Below are 24,095 nucleotides of genomic sequence, written 5' to 3' on the forward strand. Positions count from 1 at the left end.
GCTGGGCTAGGGCTTAGCAGTGTGAGACTTGACCCGGGCAGCCACAATTTACATCCCTGGTATCTTTGCTCCATTGCCAATTTTATGCCATCTTACTTTGGTCCGACTGAATTGAATTAGCCTTGCCCTTGGGTAAGTACGGGGATGTGGGTGGCACTGTGGGTTAAACCACAGAGTCTAGGACTTGTCGATCAGAAGGTTGGTGGTTCGAATCCCCGTGACGGGGTGAGCTCCCGTTGTTCGGTCCCAGCTCCTGCCAACCTAGCAGTTCGAAAGCACGTCAAAGTGCAAGTAAATAAATAGGTACCGCTCCGGTGGGAAGGTAAATGGCGTTTCCGTGCGCTGCTCTGGTTTGCCAGAAGTGGCGTAGTCATGCTGGCCACATGACCCAGAAGCTGTACGCTGGCTCCCTCGGCCAATAAAGTTAGATGAGCGCCGCAACCCCAGAGTCGGTCATGACTGGACCTAATGGTCAGGGGTCCCTTTAGCTTTACCTTGGGTAAGTACGAAGCATGACATTTGCAACCAGTATTGCCAAATAAAGACTTAATGCAGATCCGTAGCCTGAAATAAGGTGAGGGGAAAGAGGCCTAAGGAAATATTGTAAAATGCAAGCAGTCTTTTATTTTACTAATTAAACATATTGTTCAATTTTATTAATATAGGTGCTCTGTGTGCAAGTCAATACTAGTTCTGCTGGCTGGCTGGCTGGCCGGCCTGCCTGTGTGCTCCTTCTGGGCAGCTCCCTGCCAAGCTACACAGATCAAGCAAGCAAGGAAGGAAGTGGGTAAAGGAGGGATGGACAGCCAGGCAGGGGACAGACATGCTGCACACTCACATGTGCCCCCTTGCTCCTCTGGGAGGCAAGTCACAAACAGAGGATGGCGCCCGGCTGGGGGAAGGCAGCAGACTGAGGGAGGGAGTGAAGCAGGAAGGGGGGCAGGAGAATATTGAGGGTGCTGTGCCCCCAGAAGAAAATGAAAGGTAAAAAAGATCTTTTCAATGCCAGTTAGAGAATTGTGTTTTCCCCTAGGCATCTCATAGACTAAGATGTGCTGCCCAAGCTTATTGTGGCTGTTAAGGGTATTCTTCTGTTTTCATGCTGCAATGCATTTGTGCCCCACAGAAGTGTGCCTGGCACCTTCATTCTTCAGCTTTCAGTAAACACTGAAAAAGGGACGCGGGTGGCGCTGTGGGTTAAACCACAGAGCCTAGGACTTGCCAATCAGAAAGTCGGCGGGTCGAATCCCTGTGACGGGGTGAGCTCCCGTTGCTTGGTGCCTGCTCCTGCCAACCTAGCAGTTCAAAAGCACGTCAAAGTGCAAGTAGATAAATAGGTACTGCTCAGGCAGGAAGGTAAATGGCGTTTCCATGCGCTGCTCTGGTTCACCAGAAGCGGCTTAGTCATGCTGGCCACATGACCCGGAAGCTGTCTGTGGACAAACGCCGGCTCCCTCGGCCAGTAAAGCGAGATGAGCGCCGCAACCCCAGAGTTGTCCGCAACTGGACTTAACGTCAGAGGTCCCTTTACCTTTACCTTTAACCCACCCTGGGACCTGCCAGTGAAGGGAAGGCAATAAATTTAACAACAACAACTATTATGGTCATTTTTTAATGTGGATAAAGATAAAGGTAAAGGACCCCTGGACGGTTAAGTGCAGTCAAAGGCAGCTATGGGGTTGCAGCGCTCATCTCACTTTCAGGCCGAGGGAGTCGGTGTTTGTCCACAAACAGCTTTCTGGGTCATGTGGGCAGCAGGACTAAACCGCTTCTGGCACAACAGGACACCGTGACAGAAACCAGAGCACACGGAAACACTGTTTACCTTCCTGCCACAGCAGTACCTATTTATCTACTTGCACTGGTGTGCTTTTGAACTGCTAGGTTGGGAGGAGATGGGACAGAGCAACAGGAGCTCACTCTGTTGCGGGGATTCAAACCACCGACCTTCTGATCGGGAAGCCCAAGAGGCTCAGTGGTTTAGACCACAGAGCCACCTGCATCCTTCAAAAAAAAAATTACTGGGTGGGACCCCAGCCCCCTAGAGTTGGCACCTTTGTGGTCTGGTAACCCTAGGCACTACAGTCCTGCTTTGCTGCAACATTGGGTGTTTCCCAAAGGAAAAGTTCTCCCTCTTCACTGAAGGCTTTGTTATTTTGGAACGAGACACAAAGGAGTCACAAACTGAGCTTGCCTACGGTTTGCTTGTTTTTTCAATTTTTTGTCGCTTTTATGTATAGAAAAGAAAAAGGCACACGCATACACACAGAGCATCCCCTTATCGACAATCCCACCCCCTTCTTCTTCTTCATCAGGCAATAGGGCTCTGCACTGGTCAGAGTTGGGCAAAATTTCACACTTAGTAAAGATAGCGTCGGGGTTCGTTAAGCTCCGCTGAGCCCCCTTCTCCCGGAGGGCGCGAGTTCTGTAATTGTCACAAGGCTATCATGACCCTGACTTCGTTTTCGTAGAGGTCAGGAATCACCCCCAGCGGGGACTGGACCATCTTGACGCTGGTTTTCCCAAAGAGTTTCTGCTCATACTGGATGAGCTGCTGCCAAAAGCCGTTGTTGGGCCGGACGATGGGCCGGCAGCACTTGACCCAGGCGTGGGCGTTTGCCAGAGACATTGAGTGGTACTTCATCAGGTAGGCGATGCACAGAGCGGCAGAGCGGCTGATGCCCGCAGCGCAGTGCACTAGCGTCCGGCCTTGGTTTGATTCCACAGCGCGGATCTTATCAGCTACGGGGTCAAAGAAGTCCAAAAGGCGGGATGAGGGGCAGTCTGTTATGGGTACGTGGATGTAGTAAATGTCTGGGAAGTAAGTGTTGACCACCTCCACCGAAACGTTGATAACTGTGGTGATCTGGTTGGCGTAGAGGAAGAGTTTGTTGTTGGCGGCCTCGCCATTACTGAGGAACAGGCTGTTTGTGATCCGGGAAAGGCCGTAGACAGACGGGTGCCTGAGTAAGATGGGGATGGTTCCAAACACTGCATTCATCAAGGCGAACTTTAGACATCAGCTACGACAGGAAGCATCATTCTTGCTCGCTATGCTTTGGGGAGGCAAATGAGGCTTCCGGTTAGACAACGAGGAAAAAGGAATCAGAAGCTTTGCTCTTGGGAATTATAGGGACAGAACTATCTAAATTGTATAGAAACTTATTCATGTATGCGACTACAGCGGCAAGAATGTTAGTTGCCCAAAAATGGAAAGAAGAAGTCCCAGCAAAGGAAGAATGGATGCAAAAACTTATGGAATAAGCAGCAATGGCAAAACTGACCTAGAGTAAGAAATCAAGATAACAAGCTTTTTATAAAAGAATGGAAATGGTTTATTGAATATTTACAGATACATTGTAAACAGATAAAAACACTGGCAGGATTATCGTACTAACCTGCAGTTTCATAAGAGTATACAGTGGTACCTTGGTACTCAAATGATTTGGCTCCCGAATAAATCAGCTCTCAAATGCCGCAAACCCAGAAGTGAGTGTTCCGGTTTGTGAACGTTTTTTGGAAGCCGAATGTCTGAACATGGCTTCCGTGACTTCCGAATGAGTGCAGGAAGCTCCTGCAGCCAATTGGAAGCCGCACCTTGGTTTTCGAACGGTTTTGGGAGTTAAGCGGACTCCCGGAACGGATTACGTTCGAGGACCAAGGTACCACTGTATATTTAAAGAAGATGAATAAATGGGCAAATTAAGTTAATTTGGATATGCAGAAGATATTAAAAATAAATTTAAGGAACTGCAGAAAGAGGGGGAAGGAAGTGAAGTTTTGAAATGTCAAAAGGATTGTAAAATCAGTGAAATGTATAAATCTGAAAAGTATAAATAAATTTTAGAAAAAATAGACAATGAGGAAAAAGGCAAACTGAATGTGCGATATCCAGCAGTGGCTATCACCAGGGTTTTTTGGGTAGGCATCATCACCATTCTAAGAGAACAAGGGAGAAATTATTGGTGAGCTCCTAGAAAAATAGTACTGAAAATCCTAGAAAAAATCCTATTTTTCCTAGAAAAATAGTACTGGCTATTGCTCAATGCTGGGAATTATTCGTAAAGCGTTAGAATTAAAGATGTGAAGGCACCGAAGAATTAAAAAATACCTGCCAATTTTTCTGGTTTCCCTTGCAGAGAACAGGGCTGGAGGAACCTGCAGATTTCCAAATATTGTTGGACTACAACTCCCATCAACCCTGGCAATTAGCCCTGCTGGCTGATGGAGGTTGGAGTCCAACAATGTCTAGAGGGATATATGCTGTTATATAAAAATCTTGAAAATCTTGCCAAAGTTACCAGGGAAAACAGCAGCACTTTGTGAGTCCACTTTGCCTGTACCTGTATATATTCCTGGCCAAACACCACCGGCATCTATCGTGGCCCCCAGACACACTGATTCAGGAAGTCGTTTGCTTCTTGAACATCATAGTCTTTCAATAATGTCTAAAAGGAGAAAAAGACATTGAAAACTTGGAGCTATTTCAAATGAAGTTCTTTGTAGCCAGCCCTAGCTCTGCACCCTTAACAAACCACAGTTCCCAGGATTCTTGGGTGGTTGGAGCCATGATGCCTACCGTATTTTTCACCCTATAAGACACCCAGACCATAAGACGCACCTAGTTTTTGCAGGAGGAAAACAAGAAAAAAAATATTCTGAATCTCAGAAGCCAGAAAAACAAGAGGGATCGCTGCGCAGCGAAAGCAGCGATCCCTCTTGCTGTTCTGGCTTCTGGGATAGCTGCACAGCTGCATTCGCTCCATAAGACGCACACACATTTCCCCTTACTTTTTAGGAGGGGAAAAGTGAGTCATAGAGCAAAAAATACGGTATTTAAAGTGGAACAATACTGCTTTAAATGTATAGTGCATAGTACAAGTGAAAGTGGGAGGGAGGGAAGGCTAATGACTTGGAACATTTGTTGTATGAAAAGTTACCAGCAGGAACTTGCAGGATATGCACCCTTTGGAAAATGAAACAGTGAGACCACCCCAAAAGCTGCTGAAGATGCAAAAGCAGGATTATTTATGACCACCTCACTAGCACCGCAAGCACAAATCCTCGTGAACTGCATCCCAGTTGGATGCAACCCTTTAAAAGCATGGTTGTTATTTGGATTACCCTCGCCATCTTTGAATTTGCTCAGACCTGTACATTTGTGCATCTATGTGTATAAATCAGCACACGCAAATTTGCAGCAGGAGCCTTGCACCTTCTTCACTACCTAGAAATCAGCATTCTGTGATTCTCTGTTTCTGTGAATTGAGTGTCAGAATTTAAAGACTTATTTTGAGTTCGAGGTTCCAGGCTAAATGGCCCTTCTGCTCCCCTTCTCCAGGGTTCCTGGCAAGGATCTTTGCAATCCCACCTGGAGATGCGAGGGGCTGAACTGGTGGTATGCTACTGAGCTACAACCCTTCTCCAAATCCTGTCAAGGCTCAGAAACTGATATGCCAGAGCAATGAGATGGCCAAATTTGCTGAACTGCTCAGCAGGGTTCTTAAAAGAGAGAGAGAGAGAGAGGTTGCAAAGGGCTGCAAAGGGACCCTCTCCAAACTGAGTGAATGGCCACATATATTATCATCAGGTCTGAACAATGGTGGACTTGGGTTTGTCCAAATTTTAGCAGTGCCCTGTGCAATGCCAAAAGTCAGCGCCCTCCCGCCTCTCGTCTTCTATTCTAAGTCACTGTTGCAGGGGCTCCTACAGCACCCTCTTGGCTAAGCACCCAGTGCGGGTGAACTGTTCCCTCTCCTCTAAATCCTCCTCTGGTTTGAATCAGCCTAGGAACAACACTTTGGAGTTACAGCAGATAGCTGGATGAAGATGTCAACCCAATACAGTATATGGCAGCTTTGAAAAAGGCAGATCCCACGCTAGGGAACATTGGGAAAGGAATTGAAAACAAAACTGCCCATGTCATAATGCCAATATACAAATCTAGGATGCGACCATATTTAGGATAGGTAAAGGTAAAGGGACCCCTGACCATTAGGTTCAGTCGTGGCTGACTCTGGGGGTGCGGCACTCATCTCGCTTTACTGGCCGAGGGAGCCACATGACTCCCTTAGTCATGTGGCCAGCATGACTAAGCCGCTTCTGGCGAACCAGAGCAGCGCACGTAAACGCCGTTTACCTTCCTGCCGCAGCAGTACCTGTTTATCTACTTGCACTTTGACATGCTTTCGAACTGCTAGGTTGGCAGGAGCAGGGACCGAGCAACGGGAGCAAACCCCATCTCAGGGATTCGAACTGCTGACCTTCTGATCAACAAGCCCTAGGCTCTGTGGTTTAACCCACAGCGCCGCTCGCATACCATATTTAGGATACCGTGTACAATTCTGGTCGTCTCCCATCAAAAAGGGCATTGTAGAGTTGGAAAAGGTTCAGAAATGATATATACATATATATATAATTAGTTTTTTGACATATCATTTTCAACAGTAATTAAACATACTTTTACACCTTATACAATTTTTTGACTTCCATCAATCCTGCCTGAAAATTTTCCAATCTAATCTCTTTGTATACATTTCTTACTTTCCCTATTACATTCAAATCTCATAACTGATATCTCTATTCTTTTTCTACACAGAAAGGACTTCTTCACACAGCACAAACTATGGAACTCCCTGCTGCAGGAGGCAGCAACGGCCACCGACTTGGATGGCTTTTGAAGAGGATCAAACAAATTCATGGGGGAGAGGGCTGTTGATGGCTACTAGCCACAATGGCCCTGCTGTGCCTCCACAGCCAGAGGCAGAAATGCTTCTGGAAAACCTGTGGGAGAGTACAGTGGTACCTCGGGTTAAGAACTTAATTTGTTCTGGAGGTCTGTTCTTAACCCGAAGCACCACTTTAGCTAATGGGGACTCCAGCTGCCGCCATGCGATTTCTGTTCTCATCCTGAAGCAAAGTTCTTAACCCGAGGTACTTTTTCTGGGTTAGTGGAGTCTGTAACCTGAAGCGTATGTAACCGAGGTACCACTGTACTCTTGGGCTCGGGTCCTGCTCCCCACTCAGGCCTCAGGTTGGCCTCTGTGAGAAGAGGATGGTGGTCTAGATGGCAGGATCCAGCAGGCTCTCCTTACGTTGTTATTGCCATTCAGAGATACAGTGGTACCTCGGGTTACAGACGCTTCAGGTTACATATGCTTCAGGTTACAGACTCTTTTAACCCAGAAATAGTACCTCGGGTTAAGAACTCTGCTTCAGGATGAGAACAGAAATCGTGCTCTGGTGGCGCAGCAGCAGCAGCAGGAGGCCCCATTAGCTAAAGTGGTGCTTCAGGTTAAGAACAGTTTCAGGTTAAGGACGGAAATCCGGAACGAATTAAGTACTTAACCCGAGGTACCACTATAGACTGCCTTTGGACATGGAGGTTCTCCCCCCATCCTTCCCTGACTTTGGGGCTGGATCCTTGCGCAGCGCTTCCTCCGCGCCCCACTCGCCCCACCAAAACCCCTTCTCGACCTGGCGACGGGGAGCTCTCCTTACCCACCGCCCACCCCAGACACTTCCTGCGGTGCCCCCTCGTCCTCCTCCTCCTCCTGCTTCAGAAGCAGCGGCGGCAACGAGAAGGCATTGAGCCCTTCCAAGCCCCGGGGCCGGTTTCCAGGGCAACTCTGAACGCCCGATCCCATTGTGACCTCCGCTCCCTCCAGCGGGGAGGCCATTACCCAGCCATGGCTCAGCGCAGTCCGGTCCAGTCCCCGGTCAGGGGAGGCGCCATGGAGGCGGGGAAGCCCGAGGACGCCCCGCCGGCCGTGGTCACTTTCTTCCAGCCCCACGTCGGCGGCCAAGTGCTGGTGCTTTTCAGGTAAAGGGGGTAGATGGGTGGATGGGGGGAGCGGGGCAAGGCCCCCCCAGGGCACAGGGAGGTAGGGGAGGGGCTTCACTCGTGACACCCTCCCCTTTCAATCAGGAGTTTGCCCCGTTTTGCCTCTGAACATGTGCAGAGTTCTTTTCCTCCCCAAAAGGGGAAAATACGTTTTTTGGGGCACAGGGAAATACGGGAGGGGCTTCACTCGTGACACCCGCCCCTCTCAATCAGGAGTTTGCCCCGTTTTGCCTCTGAACATGTGCAGAGTTCTTTTCCTCCCCAAAGGCGAAAATACGTTTTTTTTGGGGGGGGTCTCTCTTTAGCAAATGTAAATATTGCACAGTCCCGATGAAGGGCCCTTGAACATGTGCAGAGTTCTTTCGTTCCCTGACAGAAGAGGGAAGAGGCTTTGTTGCGTTTCCCCCCTTTGGGTCTGCATGAATTGCATGCCATGTTCAGGGGTAGCAAGACAGCCTCCAGTGACATGCCTCTGAGCATTTGCAGAGTTATTTTGCTCCACGAGGAAAGAAGGGTTTATCTGTTGTTCCTGACATATAAAGCTTGTTTATGTGTCTCCTTTAGGGGTTGCAAGGCATACCCGTGGCTCAGCTTCTCTGAGAGTTTTTTCGTTGAAAGAAGAGGAAAGAGGGTTGGGGTTTTTTTGTCTTTCCACAAACATAAAGATTTATATTATGTGTATGTAAAAAATAATATTCTCTGTCGTGCGTATAACAGATCCTATTGGTTAAAACAAAAAACTAGTGACCCAGAAACAGATCTCCCAACACCCTTTATACTGGGCATTTTCAAAGCACTTAGCATATGCTCTTGAAATCCTTACAATAAAGCATGCAAGGTATATCAGTATAAATATCGTTCAGATATTGCAGAGGGCCTGAGACTAAGAAAGAAAGAAAGAAGGCCTGACTTTTCTTTAGGTCACGAGGTTAGAAAGGCAAGGTTCGAACCAGGGACTGCCTTGTTTATTTAAATCTTAAAATGTTTATTTGCTTTCCACCCGAAAGAGGCTTACAAAAATAAGAAGGCAGCTATATCAGTGTTGCAGGAAAAAGATAAAAACACATTCAAATCTTCCATAACGTAATATTTCAGCCTTCATCCAGCGAGCAGGAGAAAATGGCTCATGGAAAATTAACTTGCATGTGGTTCAGCCTCCTCCTAGCTCCTAGAATACAACAGTGTGAAGAGACAGTGTGGTGTAATGGTTATTGTGCCAGACTATGACCTGAGAGACCAGGGTTCGAATCCTCACTCAGCCACAATGAAGCTCACTGGGTGACCACAGGCCAGTCGCTGTCTCTCAGCCTAACCTACCTCACAGGGTTGTTGTGATGGTAAAATCGTGATTAAGGAGAACCATTTGTATTCCTTGAGCTCCCTGAGGTATGTAAATGTATGAAATAAAAAAGTGCTAGGCGGATATTCCTAAATTGGTGGTATTTACACAACAGGCTTTCTTAATTTTAGAGGGAGGCAGTAGCAAATGCGGTTCTAACCAGGCACCTTTCTCCCATGCAGTTTGCTCAGTGGCAGCGAAGCCGTTTTAAAGAGGTTTTTACCCAAGAGTCATCTTTCTAAGGTGATCATTCGTGACAACATCAGTGTCCAGAGAGTGCACGATATCAAGGTACATCTCGCTATTGAACCTCCTTACCTGAGCCCTCCTGCTTGTGTTACATTTCAAATGCAAGAGAATGTTTCTTTAGGCTGGTGAGCCAAATAGCTATTGTGTATCCGGGAACTTGTTTGTATACCTCTATCTCTTTTATGTTCAAGAAGCTCCCTTTGTGTCAATGGAGGAAGAAGACATTCTTTGTGTCAATGGAGGAAGAAGGCATTCTGTGCACACAATGTCCTTGCAAATCAACTCCATCCACAGGAATGAGCAGAGTTGTGGAGGTGGAAAGAGCTCCACATGGCTCCCGAACCAGGAATACTTTGGCTGCATTCGCACAGCGGTTTATCCCATTTCCCCAGCGCTTCCCTGTTAATTTCAGCATTGTATTTGAGCTTTCATACAACGCAAAAGCCACTTCTGGAAAACTGATGGAATACAGTGCATATTGGGCATTTTGTTTCTCTGTTTTTGAGCCCCCGAAAATGTGTTTGCAGACCCCCGTTTACCTGGAAAATTGTGGAAGTAAAGCAATGAAATTTGGGGTAGTATACTGGCATATGTTTTCCACCCTGCTCTTTTCATGGGGGAAATAGAAGCACACATATGTGGAAAGGGTGGTGGTGGGGCAGTTAATGACATTATCCAGTGACATGCACTTCTGAATGCACCCCTAGGTTACACAACTGGATTTTGTGTTCAAGCACAACAAACCCGCTTCTGACCAGGTAGAGTGGCATGAATTTCACACACAAGCTCTGATTGGCTGAGTAGTTTGTAGGGCTTTTCCTTCTGTATGTTTGGTTATAGGTCTCTCTTCCATGGATGGAGAAAGACAGAACCTCTCTGTTCCTTAATCCTCAGATTATGCACCGGTTTGGTTCAGCTTGCTTAGAGTGTTATTAAGACTTCTCTCTGGAGTTTTGTCTGTGTTTATTTAAGTGACTTTGCTAACAGTTGCTTCCGATTTCTTAAAGCTCAAGCACATTGAAGAAAGCAAAAGGAAGATGGGCAATCTCTTTGACCAGATGATGAAGAAGTTTGTGCATGACCAGCAGAAGAAAATGAACCGCTGGAAGAAGGAATATGGCCACTACCAGAGAATGCTGGAGAAGATTGACCAGAGGGCCTGGCTCAAAGCCCACACCTCAACCTTTGCACTGCCAGAGCTAACAAAGGTCAAGGATGTCACAGGATGGAAAAATGTGAACCTGCCACAGCAAAACAGGCTTAGGTAACGTGAGTGACCATGAGCTAGAGGAGTGGCTTCATGGTTCCACTTGGCACAGAAAATCATCATGAAAAAGACCCATGCGTCCGTCCGTCCCCCACTGCCCTGTGGGGTTTCTTGCTGGCTTGTCTCATTAGGATAATGGAATTAAAGTTAATACAAGGCCTTCACAGCATCCATGTGGCACAAATGTTTCTGTTGTAGGCCTTTAATTGGATTTTTTTGATGTTCAGAGGGCTTTACGTTTTTTTTGCAGGTCCAGCCTTACCATTAGGCAAAATGCAGCAGCAGATTTTGGGTGTTATGGAAAAATAGTAAATTGTTAGCTGTTGACCCATTTATTATTATTGTATTCTTACTGACAGGAAGGGGGAAAGGTGCTTGTGGGTTGGTTTGGATTTTTTTGCCTCAGGTGCTAAAATACCTCAGTTCGGCCTTGGACACTTTGCAACTTGATTTGGGGTGGGAGGGGGCCCCAGGCTGCTCTGCCTCAAGCGGCATAATGTCTTGGACTGTCCCGGTCTTTTGGTTCTCTACAGCCTGTTATTCCCTGTTTACAGATACAGTGGTACCTAGGGTTACATACGCTTCAGGTTACAGACTCTGCTAACCCAGAAATAATACCTTGGGTTAAGAAGTTTGCTTCAGGATGAGAACAGAAATCACACGGCGGCGGCATGACAGCAGTCGGATGCCCCATTAGTTAAAGTGGTGCTTCAGGTTAAGAACAGTTTCAGGTTGGGAACGGACCTCCGGAACGAATTAAGTACGTAACCAGAGGTACCACTGTAGTTGATTGACTAAGGCTGAGAGAGAAATAGTGACTTGCCTATGGTGAGCCTGTGGCCATGGGGGGAGGGGAGGTATTTGAGCCAGCTTGTTCAGATCGATCAGATGTTTCCAAAAGAAGATGCATTTGGAAAGTGCATTGAAATGGAACATGCTGGGTCTGTGAGGTGCTTTTCTGCAGGTTGGTGTTCTGGTATGCAGCTGGCTGGCAAAATTTGCATGGCACTACACAACACCCCCATTCCCAAACACCAGTTCTATCTGCATTGCAGCCAAGGTTGTGCATAGCACATGCTGAAGGAGACTGAAGTTGTTGTTGTTTAGTCGTTTAGTCGTGTCTGACTCTTCGTGACCCCATGGACCAGAGCATGCCAGGCCCTCCTGTCTTCCACTGCCTCCCGCAGTTTGGTCAGACTCATGCTGGTAGCTTCGAGAACACTGTCCAACCATCTCGTCCTCTGTCGTCCCCTTCTCCTTGTGCCCTCCATCTTTCCCAACATCAGGGTCTTTTCCAGGGAGTCTTCTCTTCTCATGAGGTGGCCAAAGTATTGGAGCCTCAGCTTCATGATCTGTCCTTCCAGTGAGCACTCAGGGCTGATCTTAAGAATGGATACGTTTGATCTTCTTGCGCCCTGTTCTCACAGTCAAGTAGGACCCAATCACAGGAGCCCTGTCCTCTCCTGTGGCTTCCAGCAGCGGACACTCAGAAGCATTACTGCGTCCGACCATGGAGGCAGACTAGTCATTGTGGCTAGTAGCTGTTAATAGGCTTATCCTCTATGAATCTGTCTAATCCTCTATTAAAGACACCCAGGCTGGATGGGCTTTGCTGGCACATTTGCACTGCGCCAATCTCCTTTCCACCTTGTCCCCTTACTGTAAACAACAGTGACCCCTCCTGCAGCTGTTTCTTTCGACTGGCCTTCAGTTCCTGCATCAATTCTGTAGCTGGGACTTGGGGCTCACAAGGGCTGAGGCAGGCTGAGTTGGACGGATTCAGGTGGAAGTGAGAATTCCGTGGCCGAGTCAGCAGGCTTGCCCTGCCCTGACTTGTTATGTCTGGGCTTGTTGTTGTTTAGTCATTTAGTCGTGTCCGGCTCTTTGTGACCCCCTGGACCAGAGCACGCCAGGCACTCCTGTCTTCCACTGCCTCCCGCAGTTTGGTCAAAATCATGCTGGTAGCTTCGAGAACACTATCCAACCATCTCTTCCTCTGTCGTCCCCTTCTCCTTGTGCCCTCCATCTTTCCCAACTTCAGGTTCTTTTCCAGGGAGCCTTCTGTTCTCATGAGGTGGCCAAAGTATTGGAGTCTCAGCTTCAGGATCTGTCCTTCCAGTGAGCACTCAGGGCTGATTTCCTTCAGAATGGATAGGTTTGATCTTCTTGCAGTCCATGAGACTCTCAAGAGTCTCCTCCAGCACCATAATTCAAAAGCATCAATTCTTCGGCGATCAGCCTTCTTTATGGTCTAGCTCTCACTTCCAAACATCACTACTGGGAAAACCATAGCTTTAGCTATACGGACCTTTGTTGGCAAGGTGATGTCTCTGCTTTTTAAGATTCTGTCTAGGGACCATGGGGTAAAAAAGAGTCGGACATGGCTAAACGACTAAACAACAACAAGCCCAGATATAACATGTCAGGGCAGTGCAAGCCTGCTGACTCAGCCATGGCATTCTCTGGGGATCAGCAGTCAGGACCATGGACAGCTCCAGGTACATTGTGCTACCTGACCCGTAGGATGCAGCCTTAGCAAAGGATTCTCTGATGAGATCCCCCAACAACATCTGTAGTGGCAGATGTCCACATACACGTTTTACCACACCTCTGTTTTGCAGAATTGTAAAACTGTGTGAGAAAATGCAGAGTCAGGTGTCGTCTGGATGGAGTGACAGTTTAGCACAGTTTAGATGTGTGTTTCATGTGTTGAAATGCTGCTTCTGAAGTCAAACGTTTCGGCTTTCAAACGCCGAAAACTCAGAAGTGAATGCTTCCATTTTTTCAAATATTTGATGTGTGCTCTTAGAATGTACAGTAATTGTTAAAAACATTTATTACTTAATTCTTCGATTATAACTATTTTAAGTACTTCTCACGTGTGATGCATTAATATTTCTGACTTTTAAAACTTTTATTCATACAAACACCGTTTATATTTTTTATCAAAACATACTTTCTTAAGCTTGCTCCCCGGTGCGTTCCTTTCCCCTTTTCTAGATTGTAACCCTGAAGGCAGAGACTGTTTTGTTTAAAACTGACCGGATTTAGGGCTCTTTATATATAAATGTGTAATAAATGACATATAACGGAAAAAATATTTTGGTATAAGCTTTCCCTTGCGTCGTCCTGGCCACGTCGCCAGACGAAGCTTTTGCCGCCCTGTCACCTGAGGTAACAGCGTGGCAAAATGGCCGCCGGCGCCTCCACCTGGACAGCGAACCGTTGAGCCTCGCGCAGCTTCCCGCCTTTTTTTTATTCTAATCAAGCGGCGTCCGCATCCCTATTCCTTGATTGGCCCCTTGCCGGCCCCGCCCCCTTCCTATTCCCCGCCCTCCGCCTTCCACACAACTCCCGCGAGATCTCCGACCCTCCGGCAGCCCGACGAGCCTCTCAGACGAGGCGCACGTGATCCGGGAGCCGTTCGGCGCCCTCGCCGTAGGAGAGGGGAAAGAACAGAACGCGGGGCGCCGCTGTCGTAGCGGCCGCGTCACGCCGCTCCCTCGGGTGGGGTGGGGCGTCACATGGCCAGGAGCGGAGGGGCGCGGCCTGCCGCCGTCACGTGTCGCGCGGCCCCGCCCCCTCGCTAGCCCTGGCGGCGGCGCTGAGGCGAAGCAGCCAGGAGGAGGAGCGGCCGGGCGCAGCCTCAGCGGCGGCGGCGGCATCGCCTATGGGGAAGGCAGCCGCGCCGCTGTGCAGCGCCGGCACCCGCGGGCTGGTCTCCCTGCTCAGCGCCGTCCCTTGCCTTGCCTGCAAGCAGCCCCCTCGCCGCCCTCCTCCGCCCCCCGCCCTCCTCGTCGCCATGAGCCTGGCCGGCGCCACCACCCTCGAGGGGCCCTTGCCCTCCACCCCCGCGACCACCCCGACCTCGGCCGGCCCCGGGCCCGACACGTACAAAGGCTGGCTCTTCAAGTGGACCAACTACCTGAAGGGCTACCAGCGCCGCTGGTTCGTGCTTAGCAACGGGCTGCTCAGCTACTACAGGTACCGTGGTACACTTTTTTTGCCCGGGCATTCCTTTGCTAACATTTGTGAGTGCGCGAACTTTAGGGGCAGTGTGGTAGTTGATGAAGGGAGGGGGGCAGGCGCTTGTGGGGGGCGCGAGTACTGCGCTGCCGCAAACTAGGGGGTAGGAGAAGTCGACGTGGCCCGTTACTAGTAGTATTACGGTAACGCTGACTGTCTAATGTATAGCACTGGAGAGAGGGGGTCTTGGTCGTGTGACATGGGTGCTGTGCAGCTGCTACAATAACTCAGTTGATTTCCGAATACTTCTGATGCTCTCACACCCAAAAACTCACGAGCAACAACCTGCCACCCAGAGTGTATCTGTGATCCTTAGTTCGATGGCAGAGCATCTGAATTGCATGCAAAAAGTCCCAGGTTCAATCCCTGGCCTGTGTAGGTAGGACTAGGAGAGACTCCTGTCTAAAATCCCGGAGAGTCACTGCCGGTCAGTGCAAACAGTACTGACCTAGATGGACCAATGTGTCTGACTCATAGAATCTTAAGATTGTAGAGTTGGAAGGGACCCCGAGGGTCATCTATTTCAACCCCCTGCAATGCAGGAATCAATGGCCATAGCTCAATGGTAGAGCACCTGCTTTACTTGCAGAATGTCCCAGCTTCAATCCCTGCTATCACCAGGTAGGGCTAGGAGAAGCTCCCTTTCTGAAATCTTGGGAGAGCTGCTGCCACTCAGTGTAGGCAGTGCGAAGCTGTGTGGGCCAATGACCTTACTCCATATAAAGCTGCCTTCTATAATAGGGGAAGGGTTGTAGGCAGCTCACTGTTAGAGCATGTGCTTTGCAGGCAAAAGGTCCAAGGCTCAGTCCCCAGCAGCATCTCTAAGTAGGTCTGAGAATGACCCCTGACTGAAACGAGAGTTGCTGTCAGTATTGACAGGACTGAGCTAGGTGATCTGATGTAGTATAAGGCAGGCTCCTATACCTTTTTGGGAAATTGTGTTAATACTGTGTTTGTTTGCCTGCATGCTCAGCTACTGTCTGAATTGCGACAAATGAAAGATGGAGTAGTGCAGTTTCTGCAAGCAGCATGTGGTAGTGTGTCCCACCACACTGTAAAACATGCCTTCAATGTAGGTCTCTTGTCTGCTGAATTAGTAGCTGCAGTCAGAGTACCAGTTGTGTTAGTGGAGGGATCATCCTGAAAATTCCTTGTGCTATTAACGCTTCAGGTGAAGGCACTTTGCAATAACAGTAACAAGAAGAAACTAGTTCCTGCCTGCAGGAGTTTATGGTCTAAGCTTCAGCAGCTGGGAAAACAGGGAAGGGAGGGGAGTGGCAGGGTAACAAAACAAATAAAAGAAAAAAGGGGGGGAGGATACAGTGAGAACAGGGGAAGATGGGAGCACATAGTTAGCAATATCTTTGTGCTCAATTTCCAGAGAAAGGGTATTTTTTGTTTTTGCAAAAACAGGCTTACAAGAGATCTGTGGCATAAAGCTTTTTGGGTAAAAGCTCACTTGGTCAGATGCACACAGAGGAAAAATGGGTTATAAACAATGGAGACAAAAACCATGAAATTCAGATGGTAGTGATAGTTCTCTCTCTGATAAGAATAGAAGGTTCCACAGGTAATGCTTTTGCCATGCTAATTTCTTGCCTAAGAAGAGAACTGCTTTCAATTATTGATTAGGTTTAGTATAACCTAATTTGCTAATGAGTACAGTCGTACCAAAGTCGAACAGCTTTGTTCTTGAATGTTTTGCCTCCCGAACTCTGCAAACCCGGAAGTGAGTGTTCCAGTTTGCGAACTATTTTTGGAAGCCGAATGTCCGCCACAACTTCCGGAGCTTCCTGCAGCCAATCAGAAGCCACACTTTGGTTTCCGAATGTTTTTGGAAGTGGAATGGATTCCGTTCGACTTCCAGTGTAAAACTGTACTACTTAATCAATTTAATGCTGTATGAATTTCTGAATTCTTGTAATCTGAAAGGTTAGGCTGGAAGCTGTGGGTCCAGCTTTTGGAAACTTGGTGCCTTCTTTATGTTTTGGAGTTGTGGTCATTTCCACACTATGGTCTTCTAGGCCTTTAGTAGAAAGTTGCAATGGCTGGAAAGAGCTCTGGTATTGTTCTGTCTTCTTGCTTAGTGTGAGAAGAATAGGCACTCTTTTGTCAGATATAAGTATTTAAATACAAGTTTGTTTCCTGTTGCACCAGTGACGGCTGCTGGGAATGCAAGGCTTCTTATACAACAGGAAAATTGTCTTCCCAGATGCATGTTGGCAGTGGTTCTCCAAAAACATCTTGAATGAAGAATGCTTCTAGTTTACTTTTGTGAAATAGCCAAATGAGTATTGTATAGGCAAAGTCTGAAAGGAAATAAATAACAAATTATTGTTTAAATATTTATATCCTGCCTTTCAGTTCATGTAGTGCTCTTGTGGCATTCGCAACAAATGTTAAAACCGAACAGAATCAATAAAATTGTCTGCGGTCTTTGGGTTGTCTGGATAACAGGCACAGGTCTGGATAACAGGCACAGGTAAGGTTGGCTAACGTTGTCAGGTGACTTTACTCCATCTTCAAGTTGCTGCTCAAGTCAACTTACTCATTTACTCATTGCTTTGCTTCATGGGTTAGCACTTTTGGATCAGTGGGTGGAAAAATATGTTGCAGTTTACTTGGCAACAATCACAGACTCTTAGGTTCTGGATTCGCACCAAACCATCCACTTTATATTGTGAAATGACAGGTTTATAACATAGACCAGATATTTCAAGCTGCTTTTATTCAGGCTTTGCTTGGTGTGGAGCAGTGGCTTATTCTGTTGATACTTATATTTTTAGTACTGTGTTGTAAGCTTCCCTAAGCCTGTTGAATGGAATAAGCAGCATTTGTAAAATGACTGCATTGAACAGTTTTATAACTTCCTGCCTTCAGGTGGCTGATTGCTTTTTCCATATACCACTAATGGCTTTTGTTTGTGATAGAGAGAAGTCAAGGGGAATTTGCATCCCTGCACCTCTATTTTGGGGGCGTGGGTGGTGCTGTGGGTTAAACCACAGAGCCTAGGACTTGCCGATCAGAAGGTTGGCAGCTTGAATCCCCGCAACGGGGTGAGCTCCTGTCGCTTGGTCCCTGCTTCTGCCAACCTAGCAGTTTGAAAGCACGTCAAAGTGCAAGTAGATAAATAGGTACCATTCTGGCAGGAAGGTAAACAGTGTTTCCGTGTGCTGCTCTGGTTCGCCAGAAGCGGCTTGGTCATGCTGGCCACATGACCTGGAAGCTGTACACCGGCTCCCTCGGCCAATAAAGCGAGAGGAGCGCTGCAACCCCAGAGTCAGTCACGACTGGACCTAATGGTCAGTGGTCCCTTTTACCTTTTTTGGTTCTTAACAGCTACACTCTTGAGTGGCTATGGGTTGTATCTGATATTAGTCCTATTTAGAGTATAGAACCATTGGAATCGATGAACTTTAGGACCAAAACAAATGCAACAGGTGAAGAAGCATAACTTTTGTCAGGATTTTAGAGGTGGAGAGATGTGATGCATAAAGTCAATTTTTAAGCATGATTATGCTTCTATATTATTTACCTAGGTATCTCACATGGATGTGGTTTTACTGGTTGTATTCCTCTTATTGCTTTTGCACCTAGTGTAATTTGTGAGAGCATAAAATTTTGTGGAATGTTTTCTGTCTGACAGCTTATGGGGCATCCCTGCGTCAATAACACAAGAAGAGCCCTGCTGGATCAGGCCAAAGGCCTATCTAGCCCTGTATCTTGCTTTTACAGTGGCCAACCAGTTTCTCCTCTGGAAGCCCTGCTAGCAGGACCAAATTGCAACAGCTTTCTTCCAGTTTGGGTTTCCCATGAATTAATTTCCCCATGAATTATTTGTTTCAGTGAGTTCATGATCTTGTTTCTTTCATAGCTGAAGTACTGTATTTTTCGCCCTATAGGACGAGCTTCGGGAAGATATCCGCAGCTTAGGGAGCCCTAAGGCAGATATCCTTTTCTCCTCTAAAAACCACAGTAGGTGCGTTTTTAAAAGCTCTGGCTTCCCCCGCGACTGGGGGGGGAAATAATTCCCCCCCCTTTATTCCCCCCCCCCCAAAATTAGGTGCGTCCTATGGGCCGGTGCATCCTATAGGGCGAAAAATACGGTATTTAGGTCCAGGAACATGATAGATAAAAGCAATAAAAAGTTTTTATCAGAAAGAAATATATCAACTTACCTCTATCTAGCCTTTAATAACTTCTATTGATACTTCAGGTGAAAATCCTCGCTCTCCAGGCAGATATTCCTAGAACACAGCGCAAGCTTTCATACATATTGTGTCCTGCAGGGCTTTAATATGTTTTATAGAGAAAGTGTTCCTGGTCAACACTTCAGATGCATTGGAAATCAAAAACCTCCTGTACAGAACGGAGCCCCAAGCTATTTTTCCATTTAACACACACATTAGGTGAGAGAACACTGCTTTGCTGCTAATCAAATTGCCAGCATTAACTATTGAGACTGCATACTGGTTTGAGAATGACCTTTCCCTGAGCTGAGTAGCAAATGTAAACAGGTTTGTTTTCAAAGACTTGAGATTGTCATAATAACATAAGAAGAGCTGTGTTGAATCAAGCCAGTGGCCCATCTAGTCCAGCATCCTGTTCTCACAGTGGCTAGCCTGAAACCCACAAGCAGGACCTGGGAGCAGCAGCCACACTCTCCCCACACCCTTAGTTTTTCCAGCAGCTGGCATTCAGAAACAAACTGCCTCTGACTGTGGAGGCAGAGTATGCCGATTGTGGCTAGTAGCCATAGTTGGCCGTATCCTCCAAGTATTCTGTATTCCTCTTTTAAAGCTGCCCAAACTGGCGGCTGTCACTATTTATTGTGGGAGCTGATTCCATGGTTAAACTAATTGCTGGAGGAAGAAGGACTTTCTTTTGCTTGTCCTGAATCTTCCAATGTTCAACCTCTTTGGATAGCCACCAGTTCTAGTGCTATGAGGCAGAGAGCAATACCTTTCTCCAACCACTTTCTCCCTGGATAATTTTATACACTTCTGTTTTGCAGTTTCTTGCCTGTCTTTTCTATAAATAAAAATGCCGCAATCTTTCCTCATAGAGGAGTTTTTCCAGCTCCTTGACCATGTTGGTTTCCCTTTTCTGAATAGGCAGAACTTTGTAGCTAGGAAAGTAAGAAAAATGCAGGAAGCCCAGAGCATTTGTTCTTATATTCATCTTTCTACCTCTACCTACTCATTTCTACCTTGCCTCCAAACAGCTCAAAATGGATATGTGCTTCTCACTCTCCATTTTATTTTTACAACAACCTTGTGAGGTAGATTAGGCTGAGATACAATGAGTGGCCCAGGATCACCCAGGTGGTTTTATTCCTCTGTGGGGAGTTCAGTCCTGGTCTCCCAGTTCCTAGTGCGACATTTTAACCACTACGCCACACTTGGCAATATCGAGAGCTGCCATTTCTAAGCATCAGTCAACACTGCTGAATTGCAGCTGTGTGTTCCTCTTTCCTGTGTGGCTTTCTATAGTGCTTGCTGAAAACCTTAATTCAATAATGCGTTGGGACAAGCACCCTTCTTTGGGCAGCAGGGGTGGCAAACCTGTGTCTCCCAGGTGGCGTAGGACTTCAGCTCCCATCAAGCCCAGCAAACATGGCCAAGGGCCAGGGGTGTTGGGTGTTGTAGTTCAGCAACAGGTTAGCCACCATGATTTACAGCAAATTTGGTGCGTGGGAGGTAGAGCACCTTGTTAACAAGGAAATGCAAAAGATTGCAGACACAGTTTATTTAACCCAATAGACCAGCTGAAATATTTCACAGTGAAGTCAATATTTCTGCAACTGATGGAGATTTTCAGAAGTCTTTCCCACTGGCCAAATGCAGGTGGGACTCTTGTATTCTTGATTGCTGTCGTGTCATCAGTATATCAGGTGAACAGAAAAAAGAGAGTCTAACTAGCCTTTTTATTCTCACTCAAGGAGAGTGCTGCTACTCCTCTAGCTCACCCATAGCCTATTAACCAATCATATTCCACGGAAAGTTTCATAATGCTTTCTATTTGGGTGGGTCTTTGATTAGTAGGGTTGCTTACAGAACAGCATCTCACACAAGCACAGTGTCAGTGAACTTAGCAGCATGATTTAGAGCTCAGATAGCCATCTGAAATGAGAACCACAATAAGCAGCACGTTGACTTTGTCTGGAACTATTTTGCATAATTCATCTTAAGAAACGTCCTTCGTGCCAACTGCAGTCCTTGAAGGAATCCTCCAGCTGTGCCTGGCCCCGCGTAGCTAATGTCCTCAAGTGCAGCTATATTTGCCTTTGCAAAAATTCAAGAATGTGCTGCGATAGTATTTATAGCGGACAACTTGCCAAATGTTGACAAGCAAGTACATGCACCCTGGCAGCATTGCAATATGTGCTTGATACGCTACAGAAAATTGAAACAAGACCTTGGTAGAAGTGTGCATTATTAATCGGGCAAAATCTGTGACATGGCAGCAAGAGAGCAGGCAAATCCAAGTTGGTACAACCACAAATGAGAAACATAAGCCTGGGGTAGGCTGTGAGCATGAGTGTTTCATTATTATTATTTAAATTTATTGGTCATTTTTTAACCAAGGTAACTCAAAATGACCTACAATATATAAACAAAGCAACACACACATTAAAACTGGCATAAAAGAAAAAGAAAAGAAAAATCTAAAAGACAACCGTCTTTTTAAAGGCAGGAGTAAAACTTGCCACCTGCTCAAGGAGGCCACAGCTAATTAAGAACTGAAGGCTTGCCAAAAAAGAAATGTTTTTTGCCTGGCACCTAAAGCTATGTAATTGTAGTGCCAGTGTGGTGTAGTGGTTAAGAGCGGTAGTCTTGTAATCTGGGGAACCGGGTTCGCGTCTCCGCTCCTCCACATGCAGCTGCTGGGTGACCTTGGGCCAGTCACACTTCTTTGAAGTCTCTCAGCCCCACTCACCTCACAGAGTGTTTGTTGTGGGGGAGGAAGGGAAAGGAGAATGTTAGCCGCTTTGAGACTCCTGAAGGGGAGTGAAAGGCGGGATATCAGGTGACACCTGGCTTGAGAGCAGTACATGTGAAAAGGATCTAGGAGTCTTGGTTGACCACAAACTTGACATGAGCCAACAGTGTGACGTGGCAGCTAAAAAAGCCAATGCAATTCTGGGCTGCATCAATAGGAGTATAGCATCTAGATCAAGGGAAGTAATAGTGCCACTGTATTCTGCTCTGGTCAGACCTCACCTGGAGTACTATGTCCAGTTCTGGGCACCACAGTTCAAGAAGGACACTGACAAACTGGAACGTGTCCAGAGGACGGCGACCAAAATGGTCAAAGGCCTGGAAACGATGCCCTGTGAGGAACGGCTAAGGGAGCTGGGCATGTTTAGCCTGGAGAAGAGGAGGTTAAGGGGTGATATGATAGCCATGTTCAAATATATAAAAGGTTGTCACATAGAGGAGGGAGAAAGGCTGTTTTCTGCTGCTCCAGAGAAGCGGACACGGAGCAATGGATCCAAACTGCAAGAAAGAAGATTCCACCTAAACATTAGGAAGAACTTCCTGACAGTAAGAGCTGTTTGACAGTGGAATTTGCTGCCAAGGAGTGTGGTGGAGTCTCCTTCTTTGGAGGTCTTTAAGCAGAGGCTTGACAACCATATGTCAGGAGTGCTCTGATGGTGTTTCCTGCTTGGCAGGGGGTTGGACTCGATGGCCCTTGTGGTCTCTTCCAACTCTATGATTCTATGATATCAAATCCAAACTCTTCTTCTTCTTCTAGTGCCATCAGGCAAGCATCCCTTGGGGAGAGCATTCCACCAACCGAGAGCCACCACTGAAAAGGCCCATACTCCTGTTGCCAACCCTAGGAGTGGAAGGGGCACATAGAGAAGGGCCTCATAGGATGATTGCAAGGTCATATGGGGAGAGGTGGTCTTTGAGGTATAAGGTTTTATAGGTGAAAACCAGCACTTCAGATTGGTCCCAGTGCAGTCAGGCTGGGATTGGTGTTATGGGCTCAGACCATTGTGATCTGGTGAGCAACCTGACTGCTGAATTTTGCAGTGCTTTAGAAAAATAACAGTAAAGAAAAGGGGGAGTTGAAGAACCACCGTGGAGGGATATGTGCTGTAAGGAGAGGCTTCCCTGTGTTCTCCCCAGAAAACATGCCCTGGAATCATTGGAGGTGACTGGAGTGATGGATATCCCCCTTCCAGGGAGCCAATGTTTGGAGGTGAAGCCAAGAAGCCCCATAAAAACACCAGAGTTACTATTTTCATGTCTCTCCTGTAGGGTTAGCAACAGTGGCCATGCCTGAGGTGCATGGGGAGTCTGGATACCGAAGTAGCCATTAACATCTGTTTACAGTGGTACCTTTGGTTACGAACGGGATCCGTTCCATAGGCCTGTTCGCAACATGAAAAGAGTGCAACCTGCAGCGGTGCATCTACGCATGCGCGGGTTGCAATTTGCTGCTTCTGCACATGTGCGTGATGTCATTCTGCGCTTCTGCGCATGCGAGACTGGCAAAACCTGGAAGTAACCCTTTCCGGTACTTCTGGGTTGCCGCGGGACGTAACCTGAAAGAACATAACATGAAGTGAACGTAACATGAAGTATGACTGTATATATGTTTATTAAGCCCATTTATGTGCCGCTCTTAATTTAGAAAATCATGAAGTGGTTCACAAATAATATACAATACACAATGGAAGAACATTTAAAAACAAAACAAACACCGCTGACCTTAATACATCTGCGCGATAAAACATTTCCTACAGACTATTCTACAAATTGAAGGTTCCCTTAACCACCCAAGTAACTGGCCCTCCAGAGGCAGGAAGGTCCATAAAGAGGGCCCCAAAACCAAGAAGGCCCTTAACCCGGGACATTTTCCGTAGGGATTTCCACTTAGAAAGGTCCTAAGAAGAACCTCCTCCCATGAGCTACATTAGGAGTAGCCACTGTTGTGCCCTCCATATGTTCTGGGACTATAACTCCCATCAACCCCAGCAAGCATGGCCCATTATCAGGGATGATGGGAATTGTAGTCCAACATTTGACAGACACCATGTTGGCTTTACTTGACCTAAATGGTGAGGCTGATGCACTCTGTCGTGTACCTTGGGACCCCAAGATATTAGAATTTTATAAGCCAATGATAGAAACTTGGATGGGGCTCAGAGCAGAACTTAGAGCCTGGGTTTAGACAACATGATGAGCTATGGTTTTATGGTTTGTTGCTCCTGGTGCACGGTGACCTCACCTGGTGTAGGGGAGGTGCAAAGTGGGGGACTTTCAAGCATGCTGCTCATTTGTGTTTATACCACAGGTAAACTTTATCAATTGTTTAACATGACACGTGAACCAGGTCAGTGTTTAGCAGTAGCCGCT

General features: G+C 47.0%; 3 protein-coding genes and 1 long non-coding RNA gene across 6 annotated transcripts in view; 3 read left to right on the top strand and 1 right to left on the bottom strand.

Moving 5' to 3' along the window:
- Position 1: 1 nt before the first annotated feature.
- Positions 2 to 660, top strand: LOC309359154. Its single transcript, XR_014163743.1, has 2 exons — positions 2 to 132; positions 505 to 660. It is a non-coding gene; the product is annotated as an uncharacterized lncRNA (long non-coding RNA).
- A 1,540-nt stretch (positions 661 to 2,200) lies between these two features.
- Positions 2,201 to 7,523, bottom strand: DUSP18 (dual specificity phosphatase 18). 2 transcript variants are annotated; one of them, XM_081892592.1, is made up of 3 exons: positions 7,505 to 7,523; positions 4,344 to 4,448; positions 2,201 to 3,056 (listed from the first exon to the last, which is right to left on the bottom strand). In XM_081892592.1, the coding sequence occupies exon 3, from the start codon at positions 2,999 to 3,001 to the stop codon at positions 2,435 to 2,437; it is 567 nt and encodes a 188-aa protein (XP_081748718.1). In that variant the 5' UTR covers positions 3,002 to 3,056; positions 4,344 to 4,448; positions 7,505 to 7,523; the 3' UTR covers positions 2,201 to 2,434. The 2 variants fall into 2 exon arrangements, with proteins under 2 accessions (XP_081748718.1, XP_081748717.1); XM_081892591.1 differs by having other exon boundaries at positions 7,501 to 7,519.
- On the top strand, positions 7,513 to 10,867 carry LOC309359115 (uncharacterized protein C5orf52 homolog). Its single transcript, XM_081892598.1, has 3 exons — positions 7,513 to 7,822; positions 9,365 to 9,473; positions 10,439 to 10,867. The coding sequence occupies exons 1-3, from the start codon at positions 7,689 to 7,691 to the stop codon at positions 10,697 to 10,699; spliced, it is 504 nt and encodes a 167-aa protein (XP_081748724.1). The 5' UTR covers positions 7,513 to 7,688; the 3' UTR covers positions 10,700 to 10,867.
- A 3,480-nt stretch (positions 10,868 to 14,347) lies between these two features.
- OSBP2 (oxysterol binding protein 2) overlaps positions 14,348 to 24,095 on the top strand; it is a gene marked incomplete at its 5' end in the record, with an annotated part of 153,585 nt that continues 143,837 nt past the window's right edge. For both annotated transcript variants that reach the window (XM_081892303.1, XM_081892304.1), the window contains one exon: positions 14,348 to 14,682. In XM_081892303.1, the coding sequence (XP_081748429.1) occupies positions 14,369 to 14,682 (314 nt within the window). The remainder of the gene's footprint in view (positions 14,683 to 24,095) is intronic.

The sequence above is a fragment of the Podarcis melisellensis genome, assembly GCF_964234715.1.
Source record: "Podarcis melisellensis genome assembly, chromosome: 16".
NCBI classification, from domain to species: domain Eukaryota; kingdom Metazoa; phylum Chordata; class Lepidosauria; order Squamata; family Lacertidae; genus Podarcis; species Podarcis melisellensis.

What these genes read in the sequence shown, in the direction of transcription:
- LOC309359115 (XM_081892598.1), top strand. Translation starts at nt 7,689, where the DNA reads ATGGCTCAGCGCAGTCCGGTCCAGTCCCCGGTCAGGGGAGGCGCCATG. An exon ending in CAAGTGCTGGTGCTTTTCAG is followed by an intron (nt 7,823 to 9,364) that starts GTAAAGGGGGTA and finishes TCTCCCATGCAG; the next exon opens with TTTGCTCAGTGGCAGCGAAG. An exon ending in AGAGAGTGCACGATATCAAG is followed by an intron (nt 9,474 to 10,438) that starts GTACATCTCGCT and finishes GATTTCTTAAAG; the next exon opens with CTCAAGCACATTGAAGAAAG.
- DUSP18 (XM_081892592.1), bottom strand. Translation starts at nt 3,001, where the DNA reads ATGAATGCAGTGTTTGGAACCATCCCCATCTTACTCAGGCACCCGTCT.